At 45.8% G+C, this 26208-nt stretch overlaps 1 protein-coding gene across 1 annotated transcript in view; it reads left to right on the plus strand.

Moving 5' to 3' along the window:
* Positions 1-26208, plus strand: part of DNAH2 (dynein axonemal heavy chain 2) — a 98294-nt gene that overhangs the window by 24587 nt on the left and 47499 nt on the right. Inside the window, exons 12-35 of the mRNA XM_069483320.1 lie at positions 6855-7001; positions 8168-8324; positions 8570-8809; positions 9093-9281; positions 9421-9568; positions 10037-10229; positions 11674-11874; positions 11957-12113; positions 12432-12606; positions 13062-13225; positions 14655-14816; positions 14919-15022; positions 17652-17808; positions 17959-18041; positions 18152-18332; positions 18731-18869; positions 22182-22399; positions 22663-22764; positions 23113-23238; positions 23558-23668; positions 23941-24129; positions 24638-24741; positions 24822-25011; positions 25494-25674. Of these exons, the coding sequence (XP_069339421.1) occupies positions 6855-7001; positions 8168-8324; positions 8570-8809; positions 9093-9281; positions 9421-9568; positions 10037-10229; positions 11674-11874; positions 11957-12113; positions 12432-12606; positions 13062-13225; positions 14655-14816; positions 14919-15022; positions 17652-17808; positions 17959-18041; positions 18152-18332; positions 18731-18869; positions 22182-22399; positions 22663-22764; positions 23113-23238; positions 23558-23668; positions 23941-24129; positions 24638-24741; positions 24822-25011; positions 25494-25674 (3818 nt within the window). The remainder of the gene's footprint in view (positions 1-6854; positions 7002-8167; positions 8325-8569; positions 8810-9092; positions 9282-9420; positions 9569-10036; positions 10230-11673; positions 11875-11956; positions 12114-12431; positions 12607-13061; positions 13226-14654; positions 14817-14918; positions 15023-17651; positions 17809-17958; positions 18042-18151; positions 18333-18730; positions 18870-22181; positions 22400-22662; positions 22765-23112; positions 23239-23557; positions 23669-23940; positions 24130-24637; positions 24742-24821; positions 25012-25493; positions 25675-26208) is intronic.

The following is a 26208-nucleotide window of genomic DNA, read 5'->3' on the forward strand; positions in this document are numbered from 1 at the left end:
AAAGGATTGTATTCAAATAACAATTTCATTAAACACTAATGACCAATATTTACATTCCAAATACGAGAGAAAACAAAAGTTGAGACAAGAGGTGAGGAAATGCCGGATGTAAGTACTTGTTGGTGGCTACTTCCTCAGGGTCAGCCCCGAGAGTGGACAAAGCATGAACTTCAATGCCTGACAGTCTGGGGTCTGAACCCTGGAGCAGATCTATTTTGCCACACGACCTCACGAAAGCCACTGAATTTCTCTGAGCCTGAGTTTCCTTATCTATTTAAAAAAAAACCCTTTTCTGAAGTTGTCACCAGGCGAGATGACATGTGTAAAGGTCTTCACAAAGAATAAACCATCGATAAGGATTATTTCCCCTTCAAAAAAAGTTGCCCAATACAACTTGATGAACATAGTATTTTCAAAATAAATTTAGCAGAGTGACATAAGTTTTAATTTTCAAAACGTTTTAACCTTTAAGAAGGACTCATATGTGCATATGATATAAAGTCCAAAAGTCAGACAGGGGTAGAGAATGAAAAGTCTCCCTCCACTGCTTTCCCCACTGGCCCAGTCTCCCTCCGAAGAAAGTGCCAGTGTTCCAGATTCTTGTGTAACCTCCCAGAGATAAGCACAGGTGTGTACACAAGTATCCTTTTTCACATAAACAGTAGCATACTATACATATTATTTTGTATATTCAAAGTGTTTTCAAAATTTAATTTTTAATTTTAATTTTTCCATCATAAAATTAATTTAATTATTGATCATTTTAGAAAAATTTTAAAATGCAGAAAAGTAGAAGAAAAAAATTCTCCCAAAGATAATCATGTTTAATGATTTGGGGATATATATATATATATATATTTTTTTTTTTTTTTCCGCTCTGTTGCCAGGGCTAGAGTGCCATGGCATCAGCCTAGCTCACAGCAACCTCAAACTCCTGGGCTCAAGCGATCCTCCTGCCTCAGCCTCCCGAGTAGCTGGGACTACAGGTGCGCATCATGATACCTGGCTAATTTTTTCTATTTTTTAGTAGAGACGGGGATCTTGCTCTTGCTCAGGCTGGTCTTGAACTCCTGAACTCAAGCTGTCCTCCAGCCTTAGCCTTCCAGAGTGCTGGGATTACAAGTGTGAGCCACTGCCCCTGGCCTGATTTGGCATATTTTTTAATCACTGTTTTTCCCCCCTATTTCATCTGGTTGTTTCCTTTTAATCTTTTTAATCTGTACTGGGTATTTTTAAATTACAAAGGTAGATATGCACACTGTTAAAAAAATGGATGAAGCAGTATGTAAAGGAAAAAGTAAAAATCCACCACCCAGCCCCAGTCCCTAGAGGTAACCATGATTACCATGTAATCAAAAATGTACACTGCACACATACAATAGGATCTCATTATGAACGTATTTTTGCAACTTGCTTTTTTTAAAGGTTAATAATATGTATGGGAGATTTTTCTTTCTGTATGTGTAGAACTACTTAATTCCTTTTCACGGCTTAGAGTATCTCTTACTATAGCTGTGCTGTAATTTAATCAACCAGTCCACTATTGATAGACTTGTAAGTTTTTGTACAATTTCTATAAGGTTTCTAAATATTATGCACTGGAGGATTTCAACTAGGCTTCCTACACCTTGTTCCCTTCCCCCTACAGTGGTATGTTTACCTGAAGTTTAAGCATAGTGTGTCCATCTAGTAGGATAAAAGTAGGAGACAGCTTCTCTGTCTGCCGCATGCATCTCTTGTCTGGAATCCCTTTTGCATAATCTTTATAGTTGAGCTTAACAAGGCAACTTTGAGCCAAGAATTTATGGCCTGGGTTTATCTGAAACCCAAATAATGGCTAGACACTTCTTCCAGATAGAAGAGGTACCTGTTCCTGTCCTTTGACAATTGTTTTCTAGAGAGATATAAGATACTTTACATTTTTGTGGTTTTAAGATAAAGCTGCCTCAATCCAGTAAATAACGGATGGGAAAGAACATGATCATAGTAAAGGGTTTTGAAAAGTCTGGGATCATCAAACCAGTGAAGAAATCCAAGAGTTTCAGCTTCCAAAACTTATAGTACTAACACTCCAAGGAGGTGCAGATAACTTCACTGGGTTTACTCTTTGTGTACAAGGTCTGGTTAAGATTTAAAGCAAGCATACTTTCCAAATGTCCTGATGGTCCTCAGAATTAGCTGACTCTCTCAGTCTTGGAGGCTTCCAGTCCTTAATAGCACTTATTTTATCCCACGTGGGGTTTTGTTATCCCACTTTATATCCTAAATATTTGAACTCTGAAGCCCAAATTGGCTTTTACTGTGTTTTATGGCCTGACCAGCTTTGCAGATTGCACTTAACACAAACGTAGTCCAGATGTCATCTGTGCCCTGGCTGAAGAGCTGTGTTATCACTCTGCGTAGAGCAGAGTGAAATCTCCACTGAGCAGGAGAGGGGACATTGTCGTCTGTTCATTTTTGTCCCTAGAGCTGCCCTCTCCTCTTTTTCCCCTGGTCAGATGGTGAGTGCTTTCTGCACTGGGTCAGTCCACCCTGGGCTCAGCACTGAACTCAGCTGCCCCCTTCCCTACCTCTATTGCTGTTTGGGGATAAATTATCAAATATTTTACAAAAATAATTCCCCGAATGGATTTTTTTAAAAGAAATGATATATGTTAATAACATAAAATTTACATTCTGGAAATTTATTGGCAAACTGTTCTATTAAAGACTAAACATCCTTATGAAAAATGTTCCTCATAGGATTTTCAGCTCAACATCAGGAAGGTATTTTCCAAATTCATCCTGTTTTGACCAACAAATTAAAATTTGATAATTTGCCTTAAAGTTATTTCAAAAATCTTGCCAAGATGAGAAAAGGAAGAAACATTCTGGTGCAATGTTGGTCATTGCACGTGCTCAAGGGGGCTTGCCCTGATGTTTATGAACACAGATAAATTCAAGGCATCCAGTCTGAAGAACATATGTGAATATGTTTATGCTACTAGAAATGTCTCCACGTATATTCACACCCCCCTCCTTCCCATGTAGCTATAATATAATGTTTGGTTAAATCGATATTCAGTGTTCTTCTTATTATGATTTGGTTAGTATGGTTTACTGCCGAGTTAAGTAATTTTATGTTGCTATAGCTCTTTCTTTGCTTGTATGATGTTCTGCTCTTTGTGGAATTAACAATTACTTCACAATTTTTGTGAGCACACTGTTCACTATCATTCATTCTTCCAAACCAACTAATAAAACCCCTTTGAACAGTGTTTTTCCTCATGCTCTGACCTGTCAGGTATGTTACTTGTCTTATATTTTTCTTAGATCTCTCTGTCCCCTGTCCTCCTGCTTTGGTCCAGGTGGTTGGTTTTCAAGGCCTGTTACAAAAGGGTCATCCTGGGACTTCCCCGAGCCCCTTTTCTTGTTTGGTTTCCTGTTTCCTCTGTCTTTGTCTTTCTTGATTTATGCCTTTGTTTTGCTGGAGTGTGTCTTTAGTAGCTTCTCAAGAAACAGTGCATGGGAAGTCAAGTTTTTGAGTTCTTGTATGATTGGCAAAAAACTGTTCTCTGCTCTCTACTTGCTGGACATTTGACTGGGTTTGGAATTGTAGGTTGATTTTTAGTAAATCTAGTGATTTTGGCTTTGGCCTCTCTCTTTTACTTTGGAAGCTTTCCTTATGTGCCTGGTGACCCATTGCTCATTTGTATTTCTGAGAGGCTTACTCAACTTGAAGAAATTTTGTCAGTTTTGGGAAAAACAAAAAACAACACCATACTTTAGTGAAGATCATCAAGGTTTGAAAAAACAGCATTTCTTGTTCCACAATCTCTTAAAGCATGTATTATAAATAAGTAAGCACTTGAAAATGATTTCATTCATTGGAAGATTCTTCTCCAACTAAGACGGTGAAAATATAATCCTTTGCAGCATTTGAAATGTTATCTCCTGTATTGTGAATTCGGTGCTTGCCTGTAGAACAGACAAAAAAAATTCTGGGATTCTCACCTCAATATTCTTTCCAAGTAACATTTCAGCAGGATTCAGAATGCAAAATTTCTTAAGTATGTCTTCGGGTTGTGGAAACTTTTATCCTTTGTGATTAAAAAGTACAATTTTATTTAAAAAAACTTACAGACTTAAAAAGTCAAGTGATTTTTATTCTAATTTTTCTATTTTTAAAAATATTCCATATTTTCTGCTGGTATTTTATTATTTTATTCTTCATATTTAGATCTTTGATCTATTTGAAATTTATGTTGGTGTAGGGAGAGAGGTGCAGATTCAACTTGAGTTTTGTATTTTGTTGTTTTCCCCCCAGATGGCTAGAGCCAGTTGACTCAGTTTCATTTATTGAACTACTATCTTCATACTAAAAAATTCCCAAGTATATTTGTTTCTATTTTGGGACTCACTATTCTGGTATCTCTGTCTACTCATGTGCAGGAATCAAACTGTTTTAATTATTGTCCTCATTACTATTCTTTTTTCAGAGTTTCTTGGCTATTTTTAATATTTATTTCCCATAAGAATTTTAGAATCAATTTGTTTAGTTCCAGAAATTGTCCCATTCCTATTTTTATAGGAACACAGATTGGGTTAAATTTATAGATTGACTTCAGAAGAATGAATATCTTTATGGTTTTGAGTCTTTCTCCCTATAGAATAGTGTTTTTTTCCTTTCAATTTATTTAAGTCCTGCCTTTTGCCTATAAGTCATTTTTCCATATATGTATTTATTTATTTATGGTTAATTTTTGATATTTAATTTTTGTTATTTTAATTATCATTGTCTCTTTTCCTCCATGATAATGTCTAACTGGTTACAGTTTTTATATTAGAAAGCTTTGGTTTTTGTAAGTTAGTTTTGTAACCAGCCACTTTTACAAATATCTTATTGTTTAAAATAGTTTTTCCTTTCAAAAACATTTTTATTATGAAACATATCATAGACACAGAAACATACTTAAAACTTGTATGTTCAGTTTAACAAATAGTTATAAAATCTAACACCCTTGCAATTACCACCCAAATCAAGGATAGAACATTGCCAACAGTCCAAAAGCTGCCCCCCAATAATTATTTTTCAGTTGAATTTGTTAATGGTTAAAATTCGGGAGATTTTATATAAAGGCCCACTTTCTGGCCTCTCTTGAAAAATTAGAAAATGTAGCCACACTGGGCCAGCATTCCCATATGTCAACAGTTGCCTGGGGCCTGGAGCCTGGCTCTTTTAGAGGGAGTATGCACTCTAGCTCAAACTTTAAGCCAAGTGTCAGTTGCCATTTATCCTCGCATTTGAGCTACACTTGCCTTGGAGGTGTCTGAATTTCTGAACTTTGCTTTAGCATATACAAACAGGAGGACTTGGTGGTTGGCTGTTGGAAAGTGAAGCTAAGGGAGGACATGTGGTTCTGGTGTAGGCAGTGGGTTGGTTCTCTTCCCTGAGACAGGAGCTCCAAGTTTGCAGAGGAGACGATGTGTTTGTTTCTGGACACACTGAGCATGAGGTGCCTATAGGGCAAGCAGGGGCGAGGTATCTAGTAGACAGTAGGACATAGAGTGTCAGCCATGTAGATTTTGTAGTCATCAGCTTGCAGAAGCCACAGAAGTGGATGGGATCAGCCAGGGAGAATGTACTGGATGTGAAGAACTTCGAGGAGCCCCATTTAAGGGAGCTGCAGAGGAAGCAGATGCTTTGCTGTGTCCCTAGCACCTGCCTGGACGGTATTTCCAAGGGAGAGAGAAGGATACTGCTACTGAAGGGAGGAGCAGAGAAGAGAATTGTGGTCCATAAGCCAGGGGAAAAGAGTATGTTTGAAGAAAGTGGGGAGTAGTACCCCACAATGTGGACACCTACAGATCAAGGAGCATAAGGCCTGGGAGCATCCTCAGTGAGGGTGATGAGAGCTCATCCCCTTCTCTAGGATGAGCAGTTCTCTTGTTCCCTTCCAGTTGCCTTTTCTGTTTGTTTGTTTTGGCTTCCACCTTTCGTGCCTGGAAAGGTAGAGACCAACGTGTTGTGGTCCTTGGTGTCTGTCCGTATTTAAGGAAGGGAACTGGAAAGCTGATGGCAGCTCTGGTGAGCCAGTAGGTGGGGATTGTGAACTTTGAACCTGTAAACTTTGTCTGAGCGGGCTGTTTCTGAGGGACATCTGTCTGAGGTCATCATCCTTAGGACTTTTCTCCTTAGGCTGCTCAGAGGCCACAGAAAAGAATCTTTCAAATTTCATCCTGGGAAATTTCATTCTCACTGCTAGAATGTGGGTTTCGGGGTGGGAGAGACGGGGGCATTAACAGTACTTATGTGGTCACTTAATGCCCCCACTCTCAGTACACATTCTCTCCTTCAACTGGGCCTGGGGTCCCCAGTCCAAAGACCCTCTGTCTCTGTACTGCCTTCTCCAGACAATAAGTCTTCAGTGTTTTGCTGGGCTGAGGGAAGGGCACTTAACTATGCAGAGTAGGGCAGAGCTGCTACTTGAACTTTCCATGCCTGCCCCTCCCTTGCAGAGGTCCCTGTAGCCACCTGCGCCTGGGCCTTTAGGGAGCCTACAGTGCACACTGAGTGGCTTCTCAGCTGTCCCCACTCTGCTTAGGATCCCTGTTCTGTTCCTTCTCCATCTGCTTTTCAACTTCCCCAAATTTTCTGTTGTTGTCTCCTCATGCTTGTGGGATTCTGCCTTAAACACACAGAAAACCCCTTTACCGCTGTCTTAATGGCCCGGGGAGGGAACAAAAGTAACTGTGTCCTGTTGGCTTTCTTTACCTGGAAGGTCTACTTCTCTTGTCTCTAAATTTCTTCATGCTTCCCGGCCCTGCACCCCTGCAGTGGTCCCCTCACTGCTCTGCTTTTCTTTCCCTCAAAGGTCCCTTCTGATTCTCTTTGTGGAGATTGACTACTGGGAGCGGCTGCTATTTGAGACGCCCCACTACGTGGTGAACGTGGCCGAACGAGCCGAGGACCTGCGCATTCTTCGTGAGAACCTGCTGCTCGTCGCTCGGGACTATAATAGGTAGAGGGCTCCAGGCCCCACTGCAGCCCTTTTGGATGCTGTTCTATTTTTCCTCTTTGTCTTATCTGTCCCGTGATGTTGTCTGTTTCCTACAGTTTTTGTTCTTTTCATTTTGTCCATCTCAAAAAAATGGCCTCCCATACTCTCTCTTATGGCCTTGTGATTATTCCTGTCCTTGGTCTTCCAGCTATAAGGTAGAGAGCAAAAGCTAGCAGGTCCCCTCCCACCCCATAGGGGCACTGGCCATATATATTGTAGGTCTGGATCACTTCTCTAGGAATGGAACTGGGTGGTGCTAGGATTCTGGGCACAGAACAGCATCAGGTTCAGTGAACCAAGGCTGTGCGGCCCACTACCCACCCTCCCACCACTCAGTCTCTGAACTCCCTTGGTATTCACCTCTGGAGTGAGGCCCTGCTCTGGGTTAGGTACTGTCTTAGTGTGTTTGGGCTGCTATAACAAAATACCATAGACTAGGTAGCTTATAAACAACAGAAATTTATTTCTCACAGTTCTGGGTGCTCCCAGATCTCTCACAGATCTGGAAGTCCAAGAACAAGGCGCTGGCAGATTCAGTGTCTGGTGAGGGCCCATTTCCTGGTTCATAAATAGCCATCTTCTTGCTATGTCCTCACATGGTGGAAGGAGACAAGGGAGCTTTCTCAGACCTCTTTTATCAGGGCACTAATCTCATTCATGAGGACTCCACCCTTCCAAAGGCCCCACCTCCTAATACCATCACCTTGGAAGTGAGGATTCAACATACAAATGTTTTGGACGAGACACAAATATTCAGACTGGAGTAGATAACTTTCTCAGCCTGGTTGAAGTCCAAGGGGGTATAGTCTTGTTTGAATAGTGTCCAATGTGGTAGCCTCTAGCTGCATGTGGCTATTTCCAATTAATTAAAATAAAAAATTCAGTTATTCATTGATATAGGATACATTTCAAATGCTCCATAGCTACATGGGACTAGTGGCTACCATATTGGACAGCACAAATTGTAGAATATTTCCATCATCCCAAAACGTTTTTATGGAAAGCACTAGTCTAGAATCTAGACTAGTGGTCTAGAAACTTTCAGATTTCACTACCAAGTTTCCTGGTGTGGAAGAGGGATCTTCAGAGCTTTTCCCCACCAGCTACCAGTCCTGTCTTATACACAGGATTATTGCCATGCTGTCCCCAGATGAGCAGGCCCTATTCAAAGAGCGTATCCGATTCCTGGATAAGAAGATCCACCCTGGACTCAAGAAACTGCACTGGGCCTTGAAAGGCGCGAGTGCCTTCTTCATCACAGAGTGCCGCATACATGCCAGCAAGGTGGGCTGTGGCCATCAGACCCTAAAGGTCTGCCAGGCTGATGGAAAGGCTGGCACTTGGGTGATTAGTACCTGAGTCTTGGGTAGTGGTAAAGAGACCTGGGAGCAGTGTAAAAGAAATTAAGTATGCTTGGGGAAGGACTTTTTTTGTGTCAGCAACTGCAGCTGGAGGGCAGGTGGGAAGTAGAATGAGGTCCAGAGGGTCTCTTCCCAAGCTGAAACTCCTGTGGGTGGGTCTGGCTCCAGGTGCAGACGATCGTGAATGAGTTCAAGGCATCCACTCTGACCATTGGCTGGCGAGCCCAAGAAATGTCAGAGATGCTGCTGGTACGCATTAGTGGCAAGCGTGTGTACAGGGACCTGGAGTTTGAGGAGGACCAAAGAGAGCATCGGGCAGCTGTACAGCAGAAACTGATAAGCCTGCACCAGGATGTGGTGACTATCCTGACTAACTCCTATGAAGTCTTCAAGAATGATGGCCCTGAGGTAGGGATCCTGAGGCCAGGGCTTTGTGATTGGAAAAACCACAGTCCCCCAGTCCCATCAGACCATTCTCTTACTCTCCCTCCCACATTTCCCCCTCTTTGCCAGCGTGTGCTTCTCAAACATCCTGCTCTTGTCTTGCATGCAGCCAGCCTGCAGTCTTTCAAACAACTTCCTTCAGGATTCAATGTCCTGCCTTTCCATCTAACCAGCTTGTTCCCCTCCCTGCTGGCTGGACCTGCCCTGTCTTCTCTGAGGGTCTCTTTCTCTCCCTTTCCCCCACCAGATTCAGCAGCAGTGGATGCTGTACATGGTTCGGCTGGACCACATGATGGAGGATGCCCTGCGCCTGAACGTCAAGTGGTCACTCCTGGAACTGTTCAAGGCTATCAATGGGGATGGAAAGACCACGCCAAACCCACTCTTCCGAGTCCTTGTCATTTTGCAGAATGATGTGCAGGGAGGTGTGGCACAGGTGGGAACCACTTTGCCCCCAACATCCCCAAACTATCATACTTTATTTGTCAGTTTCCCTCAATTCCTACACTTGGTCCTTGGCCTTGACCTTACCAGTCCTGAGGCTTCTCTCCCCTTCTCCACTGCATTCCCGACAGGTGGAGTTCTCACCTACCCTGCAGACTTTGGCAGGTGTGGTCAATGACATTGGCAACCACCTCTTTTCCACCATCTCTGTCTTCCGCCACCTCCCTGAAATTCTCACCAAGCGCAAGGTGCATCGTGAACCCATCTACATGATCGTGGGTGAGTGGACAAAGGGGAGGACATAAGGTGTGGGAGGATCAGAGGCTGAGGAATGGGCAGAGCGAGGAGGAAAGACCGGGGCTGTTTCCAGACATGCTGGACCAGTGGAAAACCCAGGAAAAGGCCAGATTGGGGGAGGGAACAGGCACAGGGATGGGGGTTGGGATTAAGTGACTGATGCTCATGAGATTTGGAATTTGGGGTGGGAGATGAGGAAAGACAAATTTGGGACTGGGGCTGGGCTACAAGAGGCCCAGATATCAATAGGTGAGACATCTGATCCTGTGGAAGAGACACTAAGAGTCATACTCGTACTTCCTGGTTCCTCCTCTACTTTCTAATGCTCATGTCTGAGCAGTGTTTCTTTGGGAAGCTGGCGTTGCAGTGGAAGGTCTGTGACCAGGTGCCAGGCTGGAGCTTGGGTTGGGGTGGAAACAACAAGAAGCGTTTTACTGGGTCCCTTTAAAGAGCGAGATGAGGACATCAAGAAGATCCAGATGCAGATCAGCAGTGGAATGACCAACAACGCGAGCCTGCTGCAGAACTACCTCAAGACCTGGGACATGTACCGGGAGATCTGGGAGATCAGCAAGGACTCTTTCATTCGTCGCTACCAGCGCCTCAACCCCCCTGTCTCTTCCTTTGATGCTGACATTGCCCGGTGAGTGCTGAAGGTGTGTGTGGAAGTCTGTCTGTAGGACGTACGGAATTGGAGGAGGTCCCGGCCTGGACACTTGGGAAGGGGGTTGGGGGTGAGGGATGTGCAGAAAATGTGTGTCCCCAACTACAGGAAAGGAGCAGGACCTGGGGCACTGTACCTTTGCTTCTCAAAGGGTGGAGCTCAGGGAAGAGCTGGACAAGATTTCAGGGGAAATCAGGTGTCTGGGGGAGTACAGCAGGGTCCGGGTGGGGAAGGAGAAAGGCCAAGGATCTGAAAGATGAGACAAGTGAGCAGCTTCCTTCTAATAAGGCAGATCAGAGTTAGATGGAAGAAGATTCTTAAATTCTGATGTTAACTCCGTTCTTTTCATGGTCCTTTGGTTATTCACTCATTCCACAAACACTATTGTCCTATGGGCCATGAGGAATTAAGAAAAAGAGAAATGAACACGTTCTTTCCTCCTGACGGCTATAGTGTAGCAGGGAAGATGAAAGTATTGCTGAGAGAGCGGTGGCTGCGGTGTCTTGAGAATTCTTGGCATCCCAGCTCTACCCCTTACTGGCTGTGCAGCCCTGGGCAGGTTTTCTATACTCTCTGGGCCTCAGTTTCCCGTGAGACAGATATTGTGCTACCTGCCTTGGAACATTGTGAAGTTATTAATATTATTAAGTACAGATGAAAGCACTTTGTAAACTCTAAAGTACTGTACAATGTACCTATTGTTATTACACAAGCTTTAATGTGATAAGTGCCATGATTATGGTGTACAAGGTGCTAGGGCAGTTCAGTGGAAGGAGAGGGAATTTCTAGCCAAGGACTTCAGGAAAGGTTTGACAGAGGAAGGGACTTCAGGGCTGGGCTTTGCAGGATGAGCAGGATTTCAACAGGCAGAGGCAGGCAGTGGGGAGGGCATTCAACATGGAGGGAATAGCGTAAGCAAAGGTTATAAAGATGGGAACACGTGAGCATGTTCACCACGCAGTGAATAGTCTAGACCATAGGCACAGGGAAGGAAGTATGCAAAGGGATTTATATACAGCAGCCCGCTGAATTCTCTCAACCATCTTTTGAGTTAGGTTTTATTATCATCACCGTGTTACAGATGAGGAAACTGAGGCTCAGAGCAGTTAGAAAAAGACCTTCCTGAGGTCACAGAACCAGGAAGGAGCACAGGGTGAACTCACCCCAGACCTATGCAAATCTAAAGCCTTGAATGCCAGGCTACGCAGTTTGACTGCTGTCTTGTAGCCAGTGATTGGGAAAAAGACAGTCACAGCTGCATGCCCAGGGTGGACTGAAATGGAGAATACCTGGGAGTAGAAGAACACTCTAGAACTGCTGTCCAGGCCTGGGTAGAAGCAAATGAGACCTTGAGTTGGTGTCAGGGCAGGGGGCATGTCTGCAAAGAAAACAACATCCTAGCAGGGATCTGGGGCTCTCACAGCTACACGGAGGTGGCTAATAACGTGCAGAAAGAGGAGACCGTCCTCAACATCCAGTTTGTGCTGCTGGACTGTTCACACCTCAAGTTCTCGCTGGTGCAGCACTGCAATGAGTGGCAGAACAAGTTCACGACTCTACTCAGGGAGATGGCAGCGGGGCGTCTCCTGGAGCTGCACAACTACCTGAAGGAGAATGGGGAGAAGTACGGGCTGGGGCCGGCAGGGGTGGGGCGGGGGCAGGCCCTGTGCCTTCTGCTTAGCAGCGTGCCCTTTGCCTGCCTTCAGAATCAGCCGCCCTCCCCAGACGCTGGAGGAGCTGGGGGTCAGTTTGCAGCTCATGGACACCCTGCAGCATGACTTGCCCAACCTGGAGGCCCAGATCCCTCCCATACACGAACAATTTGCCATTCTCGAAAAGTACGAGGTGCTGGTGGAGGACAGTGTGAGTTCCTGTGGTGTGTAAGCCACCCGAGTTGGGTCCATACCAGCAGCGGATGGTGGGGGACCCTGTGCTGTCAGCGGGGAGGGCAGAGAAGGGAGAGGGAGAAGACTCAAGATTCAAAAGCCTCTGGAGCCCAGGCTGGCTCGAATGATACTTCTGGTCGGCTTAAGGGTTTCTCCTTGATTTCTCTGGGCCTCATCACACATGGAAAACTATCCCACAGACTCTGGTCTGGAGATAAGAAAAGAGTCCTTAAAAGCCCCGGTGAGAGGACAAACCTCCTGCTCATGGGCCATGCCCCCTCTTCGATGTCCCTAGGTGCTGGAGATGCTGGACAGTCTCAATGGTGAGTGGGGCGTCTTCCAGCAAACTCTGCTGGACAGCGAACAGATGCTGAAGAAACACAAGGAGAAATTCAAGACAGGCCTTATTCACTCAGCCGATGATTTCAAGAAGAAAGCTCATAATCTTCTAGAAGATTTTGAAGTCAAAGGTACTCTTTTCTCCACCTCTCCCACTTCTTCAGCCTTTGTTTTGAGACCCAGTCTTTGGAGCCTAGGTCCTGGGAAGGTGAGAACAAGGTGGGAGGAGGTCAGGGCTGGGGAGGGACGGAGCCTGGGCCCCAGGGCTCCGTCAGGAGTGAAGAGGGGGAGCACAGCTGGTGGCACTGGTTTTGGGGTGGGAGGCAGCGGCCCATCTCACAACGGTTCTGGGTTTCTTATACCGACTTCCTGTATTCCATCTGTTCCTGATTCTCTAGCCACATTTAGGAGTTTTAGTAAGACTAAGCATCGTTCTTTCAATGTGTCCCCTCTCACCCTCCTTCTCTCCCCGCTTCATGTGAGGAGAGAAGTGAGCTTTGCCCTCAAAGAGATAGGAGAGCCAGAACTGTGCTGTCAGTGACCACGGGCGAGTGGGAAGCTGAGCTTCGCCCTGAAACCCCTGCAGGCCCCTTCAGCAGCAGCGTGGGCTACATGGCCGCGCTGGATCAGATTGCACAGGTGCGGGCCACGCTGATGGCCATGCGGGAAGAGGAAAACAGTCTCCGCTCCAACCTGGGCATCTTCAAGATCGAGCAGCCGGCCTCCAAGGACCTTCAGAACCTGGAGAAGGTGATGTGTGAGCTAGGCCCCTGTGGTAACCGGAGGTAAGGGACAGGGACAGGGGGATGGGTCCACAGGGCCTGGAAAAGCAGCTGGGACCAGGAAGATGAGCTCATGAGGAGCTTTTTTTTTTTTTTTTTTTTTCAATTGAGGTAAAATTCACGTAACAAAATTAACCATTTTAAAGTGAACAGTAGGCTGGGCGCGGTGGCTCATGCCTGTAATCCTAGCACTCTGGGTGGCCGAGGCGGGAGGATCGCTCAAGGTCAGGAGTTCGAAACCAGCCTGAGCAAGAGCGAGACTCCGTCTCTACTAAAAATAGAAAGAAATTATCTGGCCAACTAAAAATATATAGAAAAAATTAGCCGGGCATGGTGGCGCATACCTGTAGTCCAAGCTACTCGGGAGGCTGAGGCAGGAGGATCGCTTGAGCCCAGGAGTTTGAGGTTGCTGTGAGCTAGGCTGATGCCACGGCACTCTAGCCTGGGCAACAGAGTGAGACTCTGTCTCAAAAAAAAAAAAAAAAAAAATGAACAGTAGCATTTAGTATATTCACAGTGTTGCACAACTATCGCTTCCATCTAGTTCTAAAATATTTGTATTACCCCCAGAGAGAAGCTCTGCACCATTAGCAGGCAGTCACTCCCGTCCCCTCTCCCGCAGCCCCCGTCAGTTACTAAGCTGTCTTCCATGTATGTGGATTTGCCTACTCCGGACATTTCATGCAAATGGAACCATCAACGCAAGGCCTTTTCACTCTGACTTCTTTCACTTAGCATAATGTCTTCGTGGTTCAGCCATGTTGTAGCATGTATCGGTGCTTCATCCCTTTTATGGGTGAATAATATTCCATTGTGTGAATTTGCCACATTTTGCTTACCCATTCACCAGGTGATGGACACGGGGTTATTCCCACCTTTTAGCTCCAGGGAGTAGGGCTGCTGTGGACAGGCATGTACATGTTCCCCATTCCTGTGGGTGTAAACCTAGGAGAGGAACTGCTGGGTCCTGTGGAAACTCTGTGTTTAACTTTTTGAGAAGCGGCCAAGCCATTTTCCACAGCAGCTGCACCATTTTACGTTCCCACTAGCAGTGTACGAGGATTCCCATTAATCCACATCCTTGCCAATTCTTATTTACCTTTTTTTTTTTTTTTGGTTCTGGCCGTCCTAGTGGATGTGAAGTGGTTTCTCATTGAGGCTTTGATTTGCATTTCCCTAAGGACGCATGATGTTGAGGATCTTGTTGTGTGCTTGTTACTTGAGGAGCTCTTAAGGCAAGACAGTGGAAAAAAGAACGTGAGCTGAGGGAGGCAGCTCCATTATCTGGAGGGGAAAGCTCCGCAGAATGAGAGAAGCAAAGGATCTGAGTGTCTGTCAGGGAGGAGGAGGGCAGGGGCCACTTCACGTCACACATCCTTCTGCTCTCGGCTGTGTAGGAGCTCGATGCGCTCCAGCAAGTCTGGGAGATCACGCGGGACTGGGAGGAGAACTGGAACCAGTGGAAGACAGGCCGGTTCCTGACCCTGCAGACAGAGGCCATGGAGACCATGGCCCACGGACTGTTTCGTCGCCTCACGAGACTAGCCAAAGAGTATAAGGTGTGTGGAGGAAGGAGGAGGGGCAGAGGATAAGCCAACTGAGGAAGGGGGGCCACCCGGGGAAGGTGGTCAGGTCTTCTGATGCCTCCCACTTCTGCTTAGGACCGAAACTGGGACATTATTGAAACCACTCGCTCAAAAATAGAGCAGTTCAAGAGGACCATGCCTCTCATCTCAGACCTGCGAAACCCTGCCCTTCGAGACAGGTGAGGCTGCTTGTCCACTCCGGGGAGTGACCACTCTGCCCCCTCAGGCCCGTGCCGTCACCTGGTTCTTTCCTTTCTCCCCGTTGCGGTGTTCACAGCCCTCCCTTCCCCTCTGTCCACATGCATGTGTCTTTTTAAAAATTTATTTGTAATTAACAAATGAAAATTCTATATATTCATGGTGTACACATGATGTTTTGAAGTATATACCCATTATGGAATACATACATTGAGCTAATTAACATATACATTACCTCATATTTTTTTTTGTAATGCAAACACTTAAATCTATTCTCTTAGTGATTTTCAAGTACACGGTGCATTAACTATAGTCACCATGTTGTACATGATCTCTTGAATTTATTCCTTCTGTCTAACTGACATTTTGTTTCCTTTGACCAACATCTCCCAACCCCAACTCCAGCCCCTGGTAGCCTCCACTCTACTCTCTGTTTCTGTGAGTTTGCCTTTTTTAGATTCCACATGTGAGATTACGTGGTATTTGTCTTTCTATGCCTGACTTATTTCACTAAGCATGATGACCTCCAGGATCATCCGTGTTGTTCCAAATGACAGGAATTCCTTCTTTTTAAAGGCTGAATCGTATTCTATCGTATACGTATACCACATTTTCTTAATTCATTCCTTGGTTGGGGGACACTTGGGTTGATTCTGTATCTCAGCTATTGTGAACAGTGCTCGATGAATGTGCGGTGCAGACATCAAGCCTGCCACTGTCCTCTGCTTCTTTTTTTCTTTTTCCCGATTTGTATTTCTTGTTCATAACATATATTACTAACGAAGTCCTGGCATAGGAATCAAAAATTAAACAAAATCTAAGAATTTAAAACCATGAAACAAGCTAAATCACACACAGTTCTTGATTAAGAGATGACTACTGGAATATAAACCAAATAATAAAGTAAGCAAGTGCTCAATTATCACATTCCCTACTTCAGGAAAGAGATATTAAGCATTTGTGTGATAAATTTATTTACAGACATATCTAATATGCTGTATGAGTTCAAGAGTTTGAGCCATTTTTTAGAGATTGCACCTCCTAAAATGTCTTTGTATTTGTTAAATGAATGAACTAAAACATCTTATTTCTTAAGCAGTTGGTGTCTTACTATAAAGAAAGGTGCAGGCCGGGTGTGGTGGCTCACACCTGTAATTCTAGCACTCTGGGAGGTCGAGGTGGGTGGATTGTTTGAGCTCAGGAGTTTGAGACCAGCCTGAGCAAGAGTGAGACCACATCTCTACTAAAAATAGAAAAAAATTATATGGACAACTAAAAATATATACAGAAAAAATTAGCCAGGCATGGTAGCGCATGCCTGTAGGCCCAGCTACTCGGGAGGCTGAGGCAGGAGGATCGCTTGAGCCCAGGAGTTTGAGGTTGCTGTGAGCTAGGCTGATGCCACGGCACTCTAGCCTGGGCGACAGAGTGAGACTCTGTCTCAAAAAAAAAAAAAAAAAGAAAGAAAAGAAAGAAAGGCGCAGCAAATCCAGATCCAAAGTGCAAAACCATCATAACTAGTAACTGCCACTTGTTTTCCACTGAAAATGGCAAATTCTTCCCTGCCCCCACCCCCACACATACAGTGGCTCCTACGGACCACAGAGGTTGTGAACCTGCAGATGCCGTGTTCCAACATGGCACTGCTGGAAGCTCCTCGAAAGGTGCAGAGACCCAAGGTAGAGGACATGGTGGCACCACACCAAGTCTTCCTTCTTTCCTGTCCTTGGCTTCTTGCACTGTCCTGGGTTATCCAGCCTTGCTGACTCCTTGTTCTCTTCCCCCTTCCCCAGGGCCCTCCTCTGTCTAGGAGGGAGTTGTCTATCGTGGCCAAGCCTTATGTCTTCTGTCATTAAAAAACGGTTTTATTTTGAGGTAGCCAAAGGTATAACTCTCTTCCTTTATGGTTTTTGCTTTTGTGTCTTGTTTAAAACCTTCCCTATCCCAAAGTTACAAATACCTTCTCTCCATTCTTTCCTCTGATACTTTGTGTTTTTCAAGTTTAACTCTTTTAGTGCATTTGGAATTTATTATATGATAGAGGAGATATTTCAAGCCATTGAGGATAGAATAAACTTTTTATAAATGGTGTTTTAATCACTATCTATCCATTTAGGAGAAAATAATCTGACTTCTTTCACATTGCTTTCAGTATAATGTTTTTGGCAATGCCCAAACCATTAAGTCTTATGTGGTTAAGCATAACCTGAACACTTTATTTAAGTTATTTAACCTTTCTAAGCCTCAGTTTATTCATCCACAAATGGAATAATAATGATTTCTAATTTATAGAGTAGCCGTGAGAGTTAAACGAGATGTTTCATGTAAAGCAATTACTCAGCACAGATCTATAGGAAACCTGCAATAATTTGTTGTGTGTTTTGTGTGCATACCGCCTTAACTCCCTCTCCAGAGAATATCAACCTGGAGGGTATCCCGCCTCAATCTTTGTGTTCTCCATGGTGCCTAAGATTGCATTTGAGTGCCTGTTTAGTAAAATGTGTTGAACCATGAATTAATAGACACACAGAACCACAACATCCCAATGGGAGAAAGCATGGGGAGTGATGCTCACACTTCTGTCCTAACACCTCCTGTCCCTGGTTGCAGGCACTGGGACCAGGTCAGGGATGAGATCCAACGGGAGTTTGATCAGCAATCTGAAAGCTTCACCTTGGAGCAGATTGTGGAGCTTGGGATGGATCAGCACGTGGAGAAAATTGGGGAGATCTCTGCGTCAGCCACCAAAGAGCTGGCTATAGAAGTGGTAGGACACAGTTCACCCCATCCTCCCCAACTTTCTAAGCCTTCTGGAGTGCAGGCTTTCAGCTGTTTATCATCTGATGGCACCTCTGAGCTCCTGTTCCCCTTGGGGACTAGATACCTGATTGATCTGTCCCTCAATTTCTCCCTCCAGGCATTACAAAACATTGCTAAGACCTGGCAGGTGACTCAACTCGATATAGTACCCTACAAGGATAAGGGCCATCACCGGCTCAGGTAGAGAGGGACCCGGGGCTCTTGGAGAGAGGAGGGCTGTGTGACCTGGCTTGGGGGAGGGAAGATTTGGCAGATGTGAATGAACTATGATGTTGACCCTTGTGTCCCAGAGGTACAGAAGAAGTATTCCAGGCACTGGAAGATAACCAGGTAGCTCTGTCTACCATGAAGGCATCTCGTTTTGTCAAGGCCTTTGAGAAGGATGTGGACCACTGGGAACGCTGCCTCTCCCTCATTTTAGAGGTCATTGAGATGGTGCTCACAGTGCAGCGTCAGTGGATGTATCTGGAGGTCAGGATTCAGTGCCTGAGCTCTTCCTACTTCCTGCTTCTGCTCCTTTATTTGCTCAGGACCTAGATATTTGCCCTATTATCAACCTCATTTTCTCACCTTTGAAGTCACTTTCCTCTAGGACCCAGTCGTCTGATTCTCACATATCACCTTTCACCTTAGATTCCCTCCTTGACAAGCCTTTGTTCTTCCTCCCAGATTTTCATTCCATTTTTCTTCTTAGATCCAGGTACCTGGTCTCCCAATGCCAACTTTCCTTATAGAACCCTTGGGCTTCTTGCCCTTTGGCTTCTAATGCTCTGTACCTTCTATTCAGTTGTCATCCCTGGTCTGGGAGCAGGGAGCAGAGGGTGGAGAGTGTGGCAAACAGCCTCTCACCCTGATTCTTGGCCCCTCAGAATATCTTCCTAGGAGAGGACATCCGCAAGCAGCTGCCCAGTGAATCAGCCTCATTTGACCAGGTCAACAGCAACTGGAAATCCATCATGGATCGGATGAACAAGAACAACAACGCTCTCCAGAGCACCCACTACCCAGGTCAGGGCTCCATGACCTCCTGTCCTGACACAGCCTCGATGGGCACTACTCTATGTGAAGTCATGGCCACGTGCTTCATTTATTGAAAGACTGATGTCCCTGGCCATCACCACACTTCCCATCTCCATCACCTCTTCTGAGCATTAAATAATAATTCAGTGAATTAAATTCAGCGAATATTTGAGTGAAGTATAACACTGGTTAGGAGCATGGGATATGGAATCAGGCAGACTTGAGTTTAAAATCCAGCTCACGCCTTACCGACTACATGCTCTTAAGCAGGAACTTCCTCCATATCATGGTTTCCTCATCTGCAGCAGGGGCGTTAATGAAAGCTGTTTCACAGGGTTTCTGTCAGGAGTACAAAGGAGTGTGTTGCACTTACAATACAGTGTCTGGCATAAAGTTAGTGCTCAATTCATAGCGCTGCGTCTCAGCAGGCCCTGACTGAGGAATCACTCTTCTTCTCTAGCTGGTTCGTTCGATGAGCACATTTGTTGAGGTAATGTAGGTAAATGAGGTAACACAAATAAAGCACTTATCACACTAAATGGCACATAGTAAGCCCTTGGTTACTATTGGCTATTATTATTATTACATTGACTTTAGTTGACCAGATGAACTAGTCTTTATTGTAGCTACTTTGGTAGGCATGGGGATGGAGTAGGGCATGGGGTAGGGCATGGGGAAGAAAGTGAATTCTGATTGATTGGATATTTCAGAGTAAAGGATCAAGGGAGTCAGGCTTGGCAAAGGGCACCTAAAGTGGTATCCAGGCCTGGCACTGTGGCTCACACCTGTCATCCCAGCACTTTGGGAGGCTGAGGTGGGAGGATCTCTTAAGGCCAGGAGTTCAAGACCAGCTGGAGCTAGAGCAAGACTCTACAAAATTTAGAAAAATTAGCCGGGCATAATGGTGTGTGACTGTAGTCCCAGCTACTCAGGAGGCTGAGGCAGGAGGATCACTTGAGCCCAGGAGTTTGAGGTTGCTATGAACTACGATGATGCCACTGCACTCTAGCCCAGGTGACAGAGTGAGACCCTGTCTCAAAAAAATAAAAATAAATAAATAAATAAAAATTAAAAATAGAATGGGTATCCTGAGGAGAGGAGTCCTTGTAGGGGTACAGAAGACTTCTTTATTTTGTCTAGGGCTATTCTAACAATTCTTCACTTTCCCAAGATCCTTGAGTATACACACACAAAAAAATATTAATTATTCTGATAAAAGGTAAGTATACAATATGCAAAGTTGAGTGACAACAAATGATAATATAATATTTGAGATAATTAACAAAATCGTATTTTGGAACAATTTATAAGCAAAGCTATAAAAACAACACACAGAACAAATCCATCTCATCCGTGGCTGCTGAGTCTCCCTGTGATCTCCGAGGGTCACTAGGGTTCTCACTGAGAGGCTACAGTGGTCTGTGGACTCAAGGCTTGAAGGGCACCCCAGAGTTCACACTCACTGGCATTCACACTTTCTCCAGAAAGCTAGAAACTCGGAAGACAAGGGGAAAAACCAATCAAGACCTAAAGTATGGGGATGTAGGCTGGAAGGAAACTAAGATTGTTGAGAACTTACAAATGTGAATACATTTTATTTAATATCTCAAATTGTTCTTTGAGATGGATCTTATTGCCATTTTACAGATAAAGAGGTCAAAGCTCAATGGGGTTAACAATATGCTAGTACATTAGTTTTTCCTTTTGAGACAGGGTTGTGCTCTGTTGCCCAGACTAGAGTGCAGTGACATCATCATAACTCACTACAACCTCCAATTCCTGGGTTCAAGGGATCCTCCTGGAGTAGCTGGGACTATAGGTGCACACCACCATGCTCAAGTAATTTTTAAAATTTTTGCTGAGTCAGGGTCTTGCTGTTGCCTAGGTTGGTCTTGAACTCCTGGCCTCAAGCAATCCTCCCATCTCAGCCTCCCAAAGTGCTAGGATTATAGGCATGAGCCACCATGCCTGGCCATGCTAGTAAATTTAAATGGAGGTCTTCTGCCCCCAAGTCTAGTGCTATTTTTGCTGATATGAGGAGCTGGCAACCCCAGTAATTGCGGACCTCTTTCATTGTGTGCCTGTGACATGTATTTAGATCTAATGACTTAACTTATTAGATTGTGTAAATGAAGAATAATCTCTCGTTTTCAGAAGCTCTTGGGATGACCATCAGAGCCTCAAGTACTTTTTTCTTTCTTTCTTTATCTTTCTTTCTTTCTTTCTTTCTTTCTTCTTTTCCCTATGTAAATGAAGGAAGATGAAGCCCCAAGTTCTTAGGTGGAAGAGGATTATTGTTCTGAAGACTGATGGGAGGTGTGGTAGTCCCCACCTCCCTTATCCTTGGGGGATATGTTCCAAGACCCCCAGTGGATGCCTGAAACCTCGGGTAGTACTGAACCCGATTGCCGTCAGTTGGAACACATTTCTGCTCGTGTTTTCTACCCACAAATTTAATGCCCTTTTCCATCTTAACGAAGCACTTATCACACACCATGGCCATAACTTTTGCAGTTTGAGGTGTGTTAGCAAAACGAGCATGAATTTCTTTTTCCTTCTTCACAATTTCACAGATAGAAGATTCATTCTTATTGTTGATCTTAGCAACTCCAGTCAAGAACTTTCACCTTTTCACTCAAAGGAAGCACTTTCAGACTTCTCTATGGCATGCCTGAATGGGCAGTATCATTACTCTTGTGCTTTGGGGCCATTATGAAGTAAAATAAGGGTGACTTGAACACAAGCACTGCGATCCCATAACAGTCGATCTGATAACCAAGATGCTACTAAATGACTGACGGGCGGACAGCATGTATGGCATGGGGACACAGGACCAAAGGGGTGATTCACGTCTGGGGCAGGTCGGAGTGGGAGGGGGCCAAGATTTCATGATGCTACTTGGAATGACACACAATTTAAAACTTAGGAATTGTTTATTTCTGGAATTTCCCATTTAGTATTTTCAGACTGGCATTGACTACAGGTAACTGAAACTGAGGAAAGTTAAACTTCGTGTAAGAAAGGATTACTATATTAATGAAATCATATATGATGTGTAATGAATGTATAAACTATAACATGTATAATAGTGTGTAATGAATACTTATTGATGGATTAGTGAAGAGAATGGGATGAGCATGATAGAAGGATTGGGGATACTTCTCTGCTTCCAAAAACCCTTCTGGAAATCTGTACCCCAACATTCAAGAGCTGGCAAAGAAGATAGAGTTGGGGACTCCAGATCTACCCAGGGCAATGGTAAACAGGCCATCAAATGTCATTCATTGCTCTTCTCCCCAGGCCTCCTGGACAAATTGATAGAAATGAACACAATCCTGGAAGATATTCAGAAGTCTCTGGATATGTATTTAGAGACCAAGCGCCATATTTTCCCCCGCTTCTACTTCTTGTCCAACGATGACCTGCTGGAGATTCTGGGCCAGTCCCGCAACCCAGAGGCTGTGCAGCCACACCTCAAAAAATGCTTTGACAACATCAAACTGCTGAGAATGCAGAAGGTCAGTAGAGGTGGCCATGATGGGATGGTGGCAGGGAAGGTATGGTGGTGTCAAGGTAGTCAAGGCCTCAGAGGGGACCATGCCCTCCCAACAGGAGGGTGATGTTAATTAATGATTCTAGATTCTCATGGGATAGAACTTTTTAGAGCTGGTAACATTGAGAGGAAGGGAGAGGAGCAGAAGTGACCCTGAAGAGGCCCAAATACTCCCAGGCGGGTACCAAGAGTGAGCAGGCCAGTCATGAACAGGTTTCTTTTCTACAGGTTGGGGGGCCCAGCAGCAAATGGGAAGCTGTGGGGATGTTCTCGGGTGACGGCGAGTACGTTGATTTTCTCCACTCAGTGCTTTTAGAAGGGCCGGTGGAGGTGAGTTGTGGCGACGGTCTTGGGACCAAGATGATTATTCTTCCTATTAGAAAGTTTGCTTAGCTCTGTGATGACAGAACCCCCTGTGAAGGGCCTAAGTTATTCACTTTTTCCCTTCCACCTGCCATTCCTGACAACTCTAACCTCTGGCTTGAACCTAAGTTTCTTTCTGAAAATCAGACAACCTTCTTCCTAAGTCTCCATTTCTCTCAAGGACCCGAGCCCGCTGTTGCCCAGTTCCTGCTTTTCCCTTGTGTCCGAAGCCCTGGAGTCCTCTTTCTTAAGGGCCTCCCTTTGGAGAACCATGTCTCTGACCCCGAGCCACCCTGTTCTCTCACCTGCCCCCAGTCCTGGCTTGGTGATGTGGAACGGACCATGAGGGTGACCCTGCGGGACCTTCTCCGGAATTGCCGCCTGGCCCTCAAGAAGTTCCTCAACAAGAGGGACAAATGGGTGAAGGAGTGGGCTGGCCAGGTGAGCTGGGCTCAGTAGAGATGAGGGAACAAGAAAAACGGAATTAGGAATGACCAGCCAATGGGAAGAGAATTGTGAGTCTCACAAATTCGGGCTTCTCGCCTCCCTCTCTGGTTGTGTCTCTGGTATGCCACATACTGGCGCTTTGGCTCCTGACCTTAGGCATCTGCCCCATCCTTTGGAGCAGATTAGCCATCGTGAGAGAGGCGTACGTAGCACCTAGTCCTGGAAGAAGCTGAAAGCTGGGACTTGGGAGCCGGGCTGTGTGGGTGGGTGGCTGAGGACAGGGCTTTGGGACCCAGCTTCTGCACATCCGCAGATGGTGATCACTGCCAGTCAGATCCAGTGGACGGCTGATGTCACCAAGTGCCTGCTGACAGCTAAGGAGCGGGGAGATAAGAAAATCCTCAAGGTCATGAAGAAGAAGCAGGTGGGGGACTCTGCAAGTGTGGGATAGGCCCGGAGTTAGAATGGGAGGGAGGAGGTGGTAGTTCAAGTCAGAGTTAGAGACGAGCTGGGGAGAGCCAGAGTGACGGTGCTCTGTGAGGGGAGTCCGGGGAGACTGAGGTGGGGCAGAATTACGTTGCCCCATGTTGCTGTCGGGGGTTGGGAGTGACAGGGGTGGGGTCAGCATTGGCGGTGGAAGGGGATTGGGTTAGGATGAGGTGAGATTAGGCTCTGTCCCCTGCTGCCTCCCCACAGGTGTCAATCCTGAATAAGTATTCAGAAGCCATCCGGGGGAACTTGACCAAGATCATGCGGCTTAAAATTGTGGCTCTGGTGACGATAGAAATTCACGCCCGGGATGTGTTGGAGAAGCTTTATAAGAGTGGCCTCATGGATGTCAACTCCTTTGACTGGCTCAGCCAACTTCGGTTCTACTGGGAGAAGGTACCAGATGGGCCACCTCCCCTCTCTCTTCCCCTAAAATGGATCCTAATGCTTGAATTAAATTCAGTAATATCCTGACCCATTGACACATAAAATTAATTATTGCACCAGAGAATACAGAATCAGGTAAACCAAAAAAGAGAAAATAAATAAAAAAGGAAAAAAATATATCCTGATCCAGCCCTTAGTCCAATCACAGTTCCCTGATCCAGTTCTTAACTCTATCTTATCTCCTAAGTCAGGAGTGGCAAATAATTGTTCCAGCCAGTGCTCACTATGGTGTCACTTGATGAGGAATCAGAAGGACTCCAGGCGGCTGCTGCAGTGGACTGGGCTGGACGTGCAATATGAATGCCATTTTCTGTCTTGGCCATAAAGTGCTCTCTCTGTCTAGCTCTAACAGGGAACCCCCGCTCTAACTTCAGCCTCCCCACCATCTCTGAGCCCACCTCAGTCACCCCCCCAGCTCTGACTCCCACCTCTCTCCTATTCTGCCCCGTTTTCCCAGGATCTCGACGACTGCATGATCCGCCAGACCAACACGCAATTCCAGTACAGCTATGAGTACTTGGGGAACTCTGGCCGGCTTGTCATCACCCCGCTGACAGACAGGTGTGCCATGTGGGGTGGGGGCAGCAGACGCTGAGACAAGGCTTCTGGGCGTCTGACTTAGCCCTGTCCTCAATTCTCAGATGTTACATGACACTGACCACGGCATTGCACCTGCACCGAGGGGGCTCCCCCAAAGGCCCAGCAGGCACGGGAAAGACGGAGACCGTCAAGGACCTGGGCAAGGCCCTCGGCATATATGTCATCGTGGTCAACTGCTCCGAGGGCCTGGACTATAAGTCCATGGGCCGAATGTACTCAGGCCTGGCCCAGGTCAGTATCCTGCCGTCCTGTGCCAGAGGCTCCGTAGATATCTTTTAGTCCCAGAAAATCAACTGGAACCCAAATCTAGTCCAGTGCTTTATGGCTTATGACATTGCATCGCCTCACATAATTCTTACAACTGGGGAGGTCCCTTCACCTCCCTGACCTCACCTAGCTTATTTACAAAACCAGAAGTTGGTGTGAGGATTAAGTAAGATAGTGTATGCAACCGAAGCTCCGTAGATGCCCGATGCACGCAAGTTCCCTGCCCCGGTCTCTTTCCAAGCCACACCTCTCCTAGCATCACCCAGGCTGTCCCTGTCTGCTGGAGAGCTCTGGCCAGAGCTACCACAGTGCTCCTCTGGTACCCTTCCCCAGCCCCCTATTTTGGAGGCCACCTCACCTATCAAGACATTTTAAGGACGGGTAGTGCTTTCTGGTATCCTGGGGCACCTCCCTTGCTCCCAGTGACTCTGCCTCCCACCCCACAGACTGGAGCCTGGGGCTGCTTTGACGAGTTTAACCGCATCAACATCGAGGTGCTGTCGGTGGTGGCGCAGCAGATCCTGTCCATCCTGTCTGCCTTGGCTGCCAGCCTCACCCGTTTCTATTTTGAAGGCTTTGAAATAAATCTGGTGTGGTCCTGTGGGATCTTCATTACCATGAATCCTGGTAGGCGGCAGGGAGCAGATGGGAGTCTGGGGAGATTTGGTGTTCAGGGCAAACACTGCCATCCTCCCCTGCCCCTACTGCACCACAGCAGTTAGCCAAGTGAAACCTGGCTAAAGACAATAAGGGTGAGAGAGAATAAACATACATCTTTCTGGGAGAAGGGAGACAATCTTACTGTTCTCCCTACAGGGATTAATAGCTATGTGTGTGTGTATGTGTAGCCCTATCTTCTCCCACTGGGCTAGCTCCCAGAGTTCTGGTCTATCTGCCCTCCTATTTCAGAATGGGAGAACCTCCCTAAAGTGCAAAACCTAGGGTCTCATTCCTGTTCCCTACGAAAAGCTCTAGGGGTGTCTAGGGGAGAACAGGCATAGGAAAGGGTTTAGGTATGGAAAGAATCAGAGAAACGGCGATAATTTCTATTAGGACTGATGTGAACTATACATAGAAGTTGGAGAGATGGGAAATCAACTGCTCTGTGATTTGGGTTTGGAACAGGGCCACACAGGAAGTAGAGGAAGGACCAGAGACAGG

The sequence above is a fragment of the Eulemur rufifrons genome, chromosome 9, assembly GCF_041146395.1.
Source record: "Eulemur rufifrons isolate Redbay chromosome 9, OSU_ERuf_1, whole genome shotgun sequence".
Classification (NCBI taxonomy): Eukaryota; Metazoa; Chordata; class Mammalia; order Primates; family Lemuridae; genus Eulemur; species Eulemur rufifrons.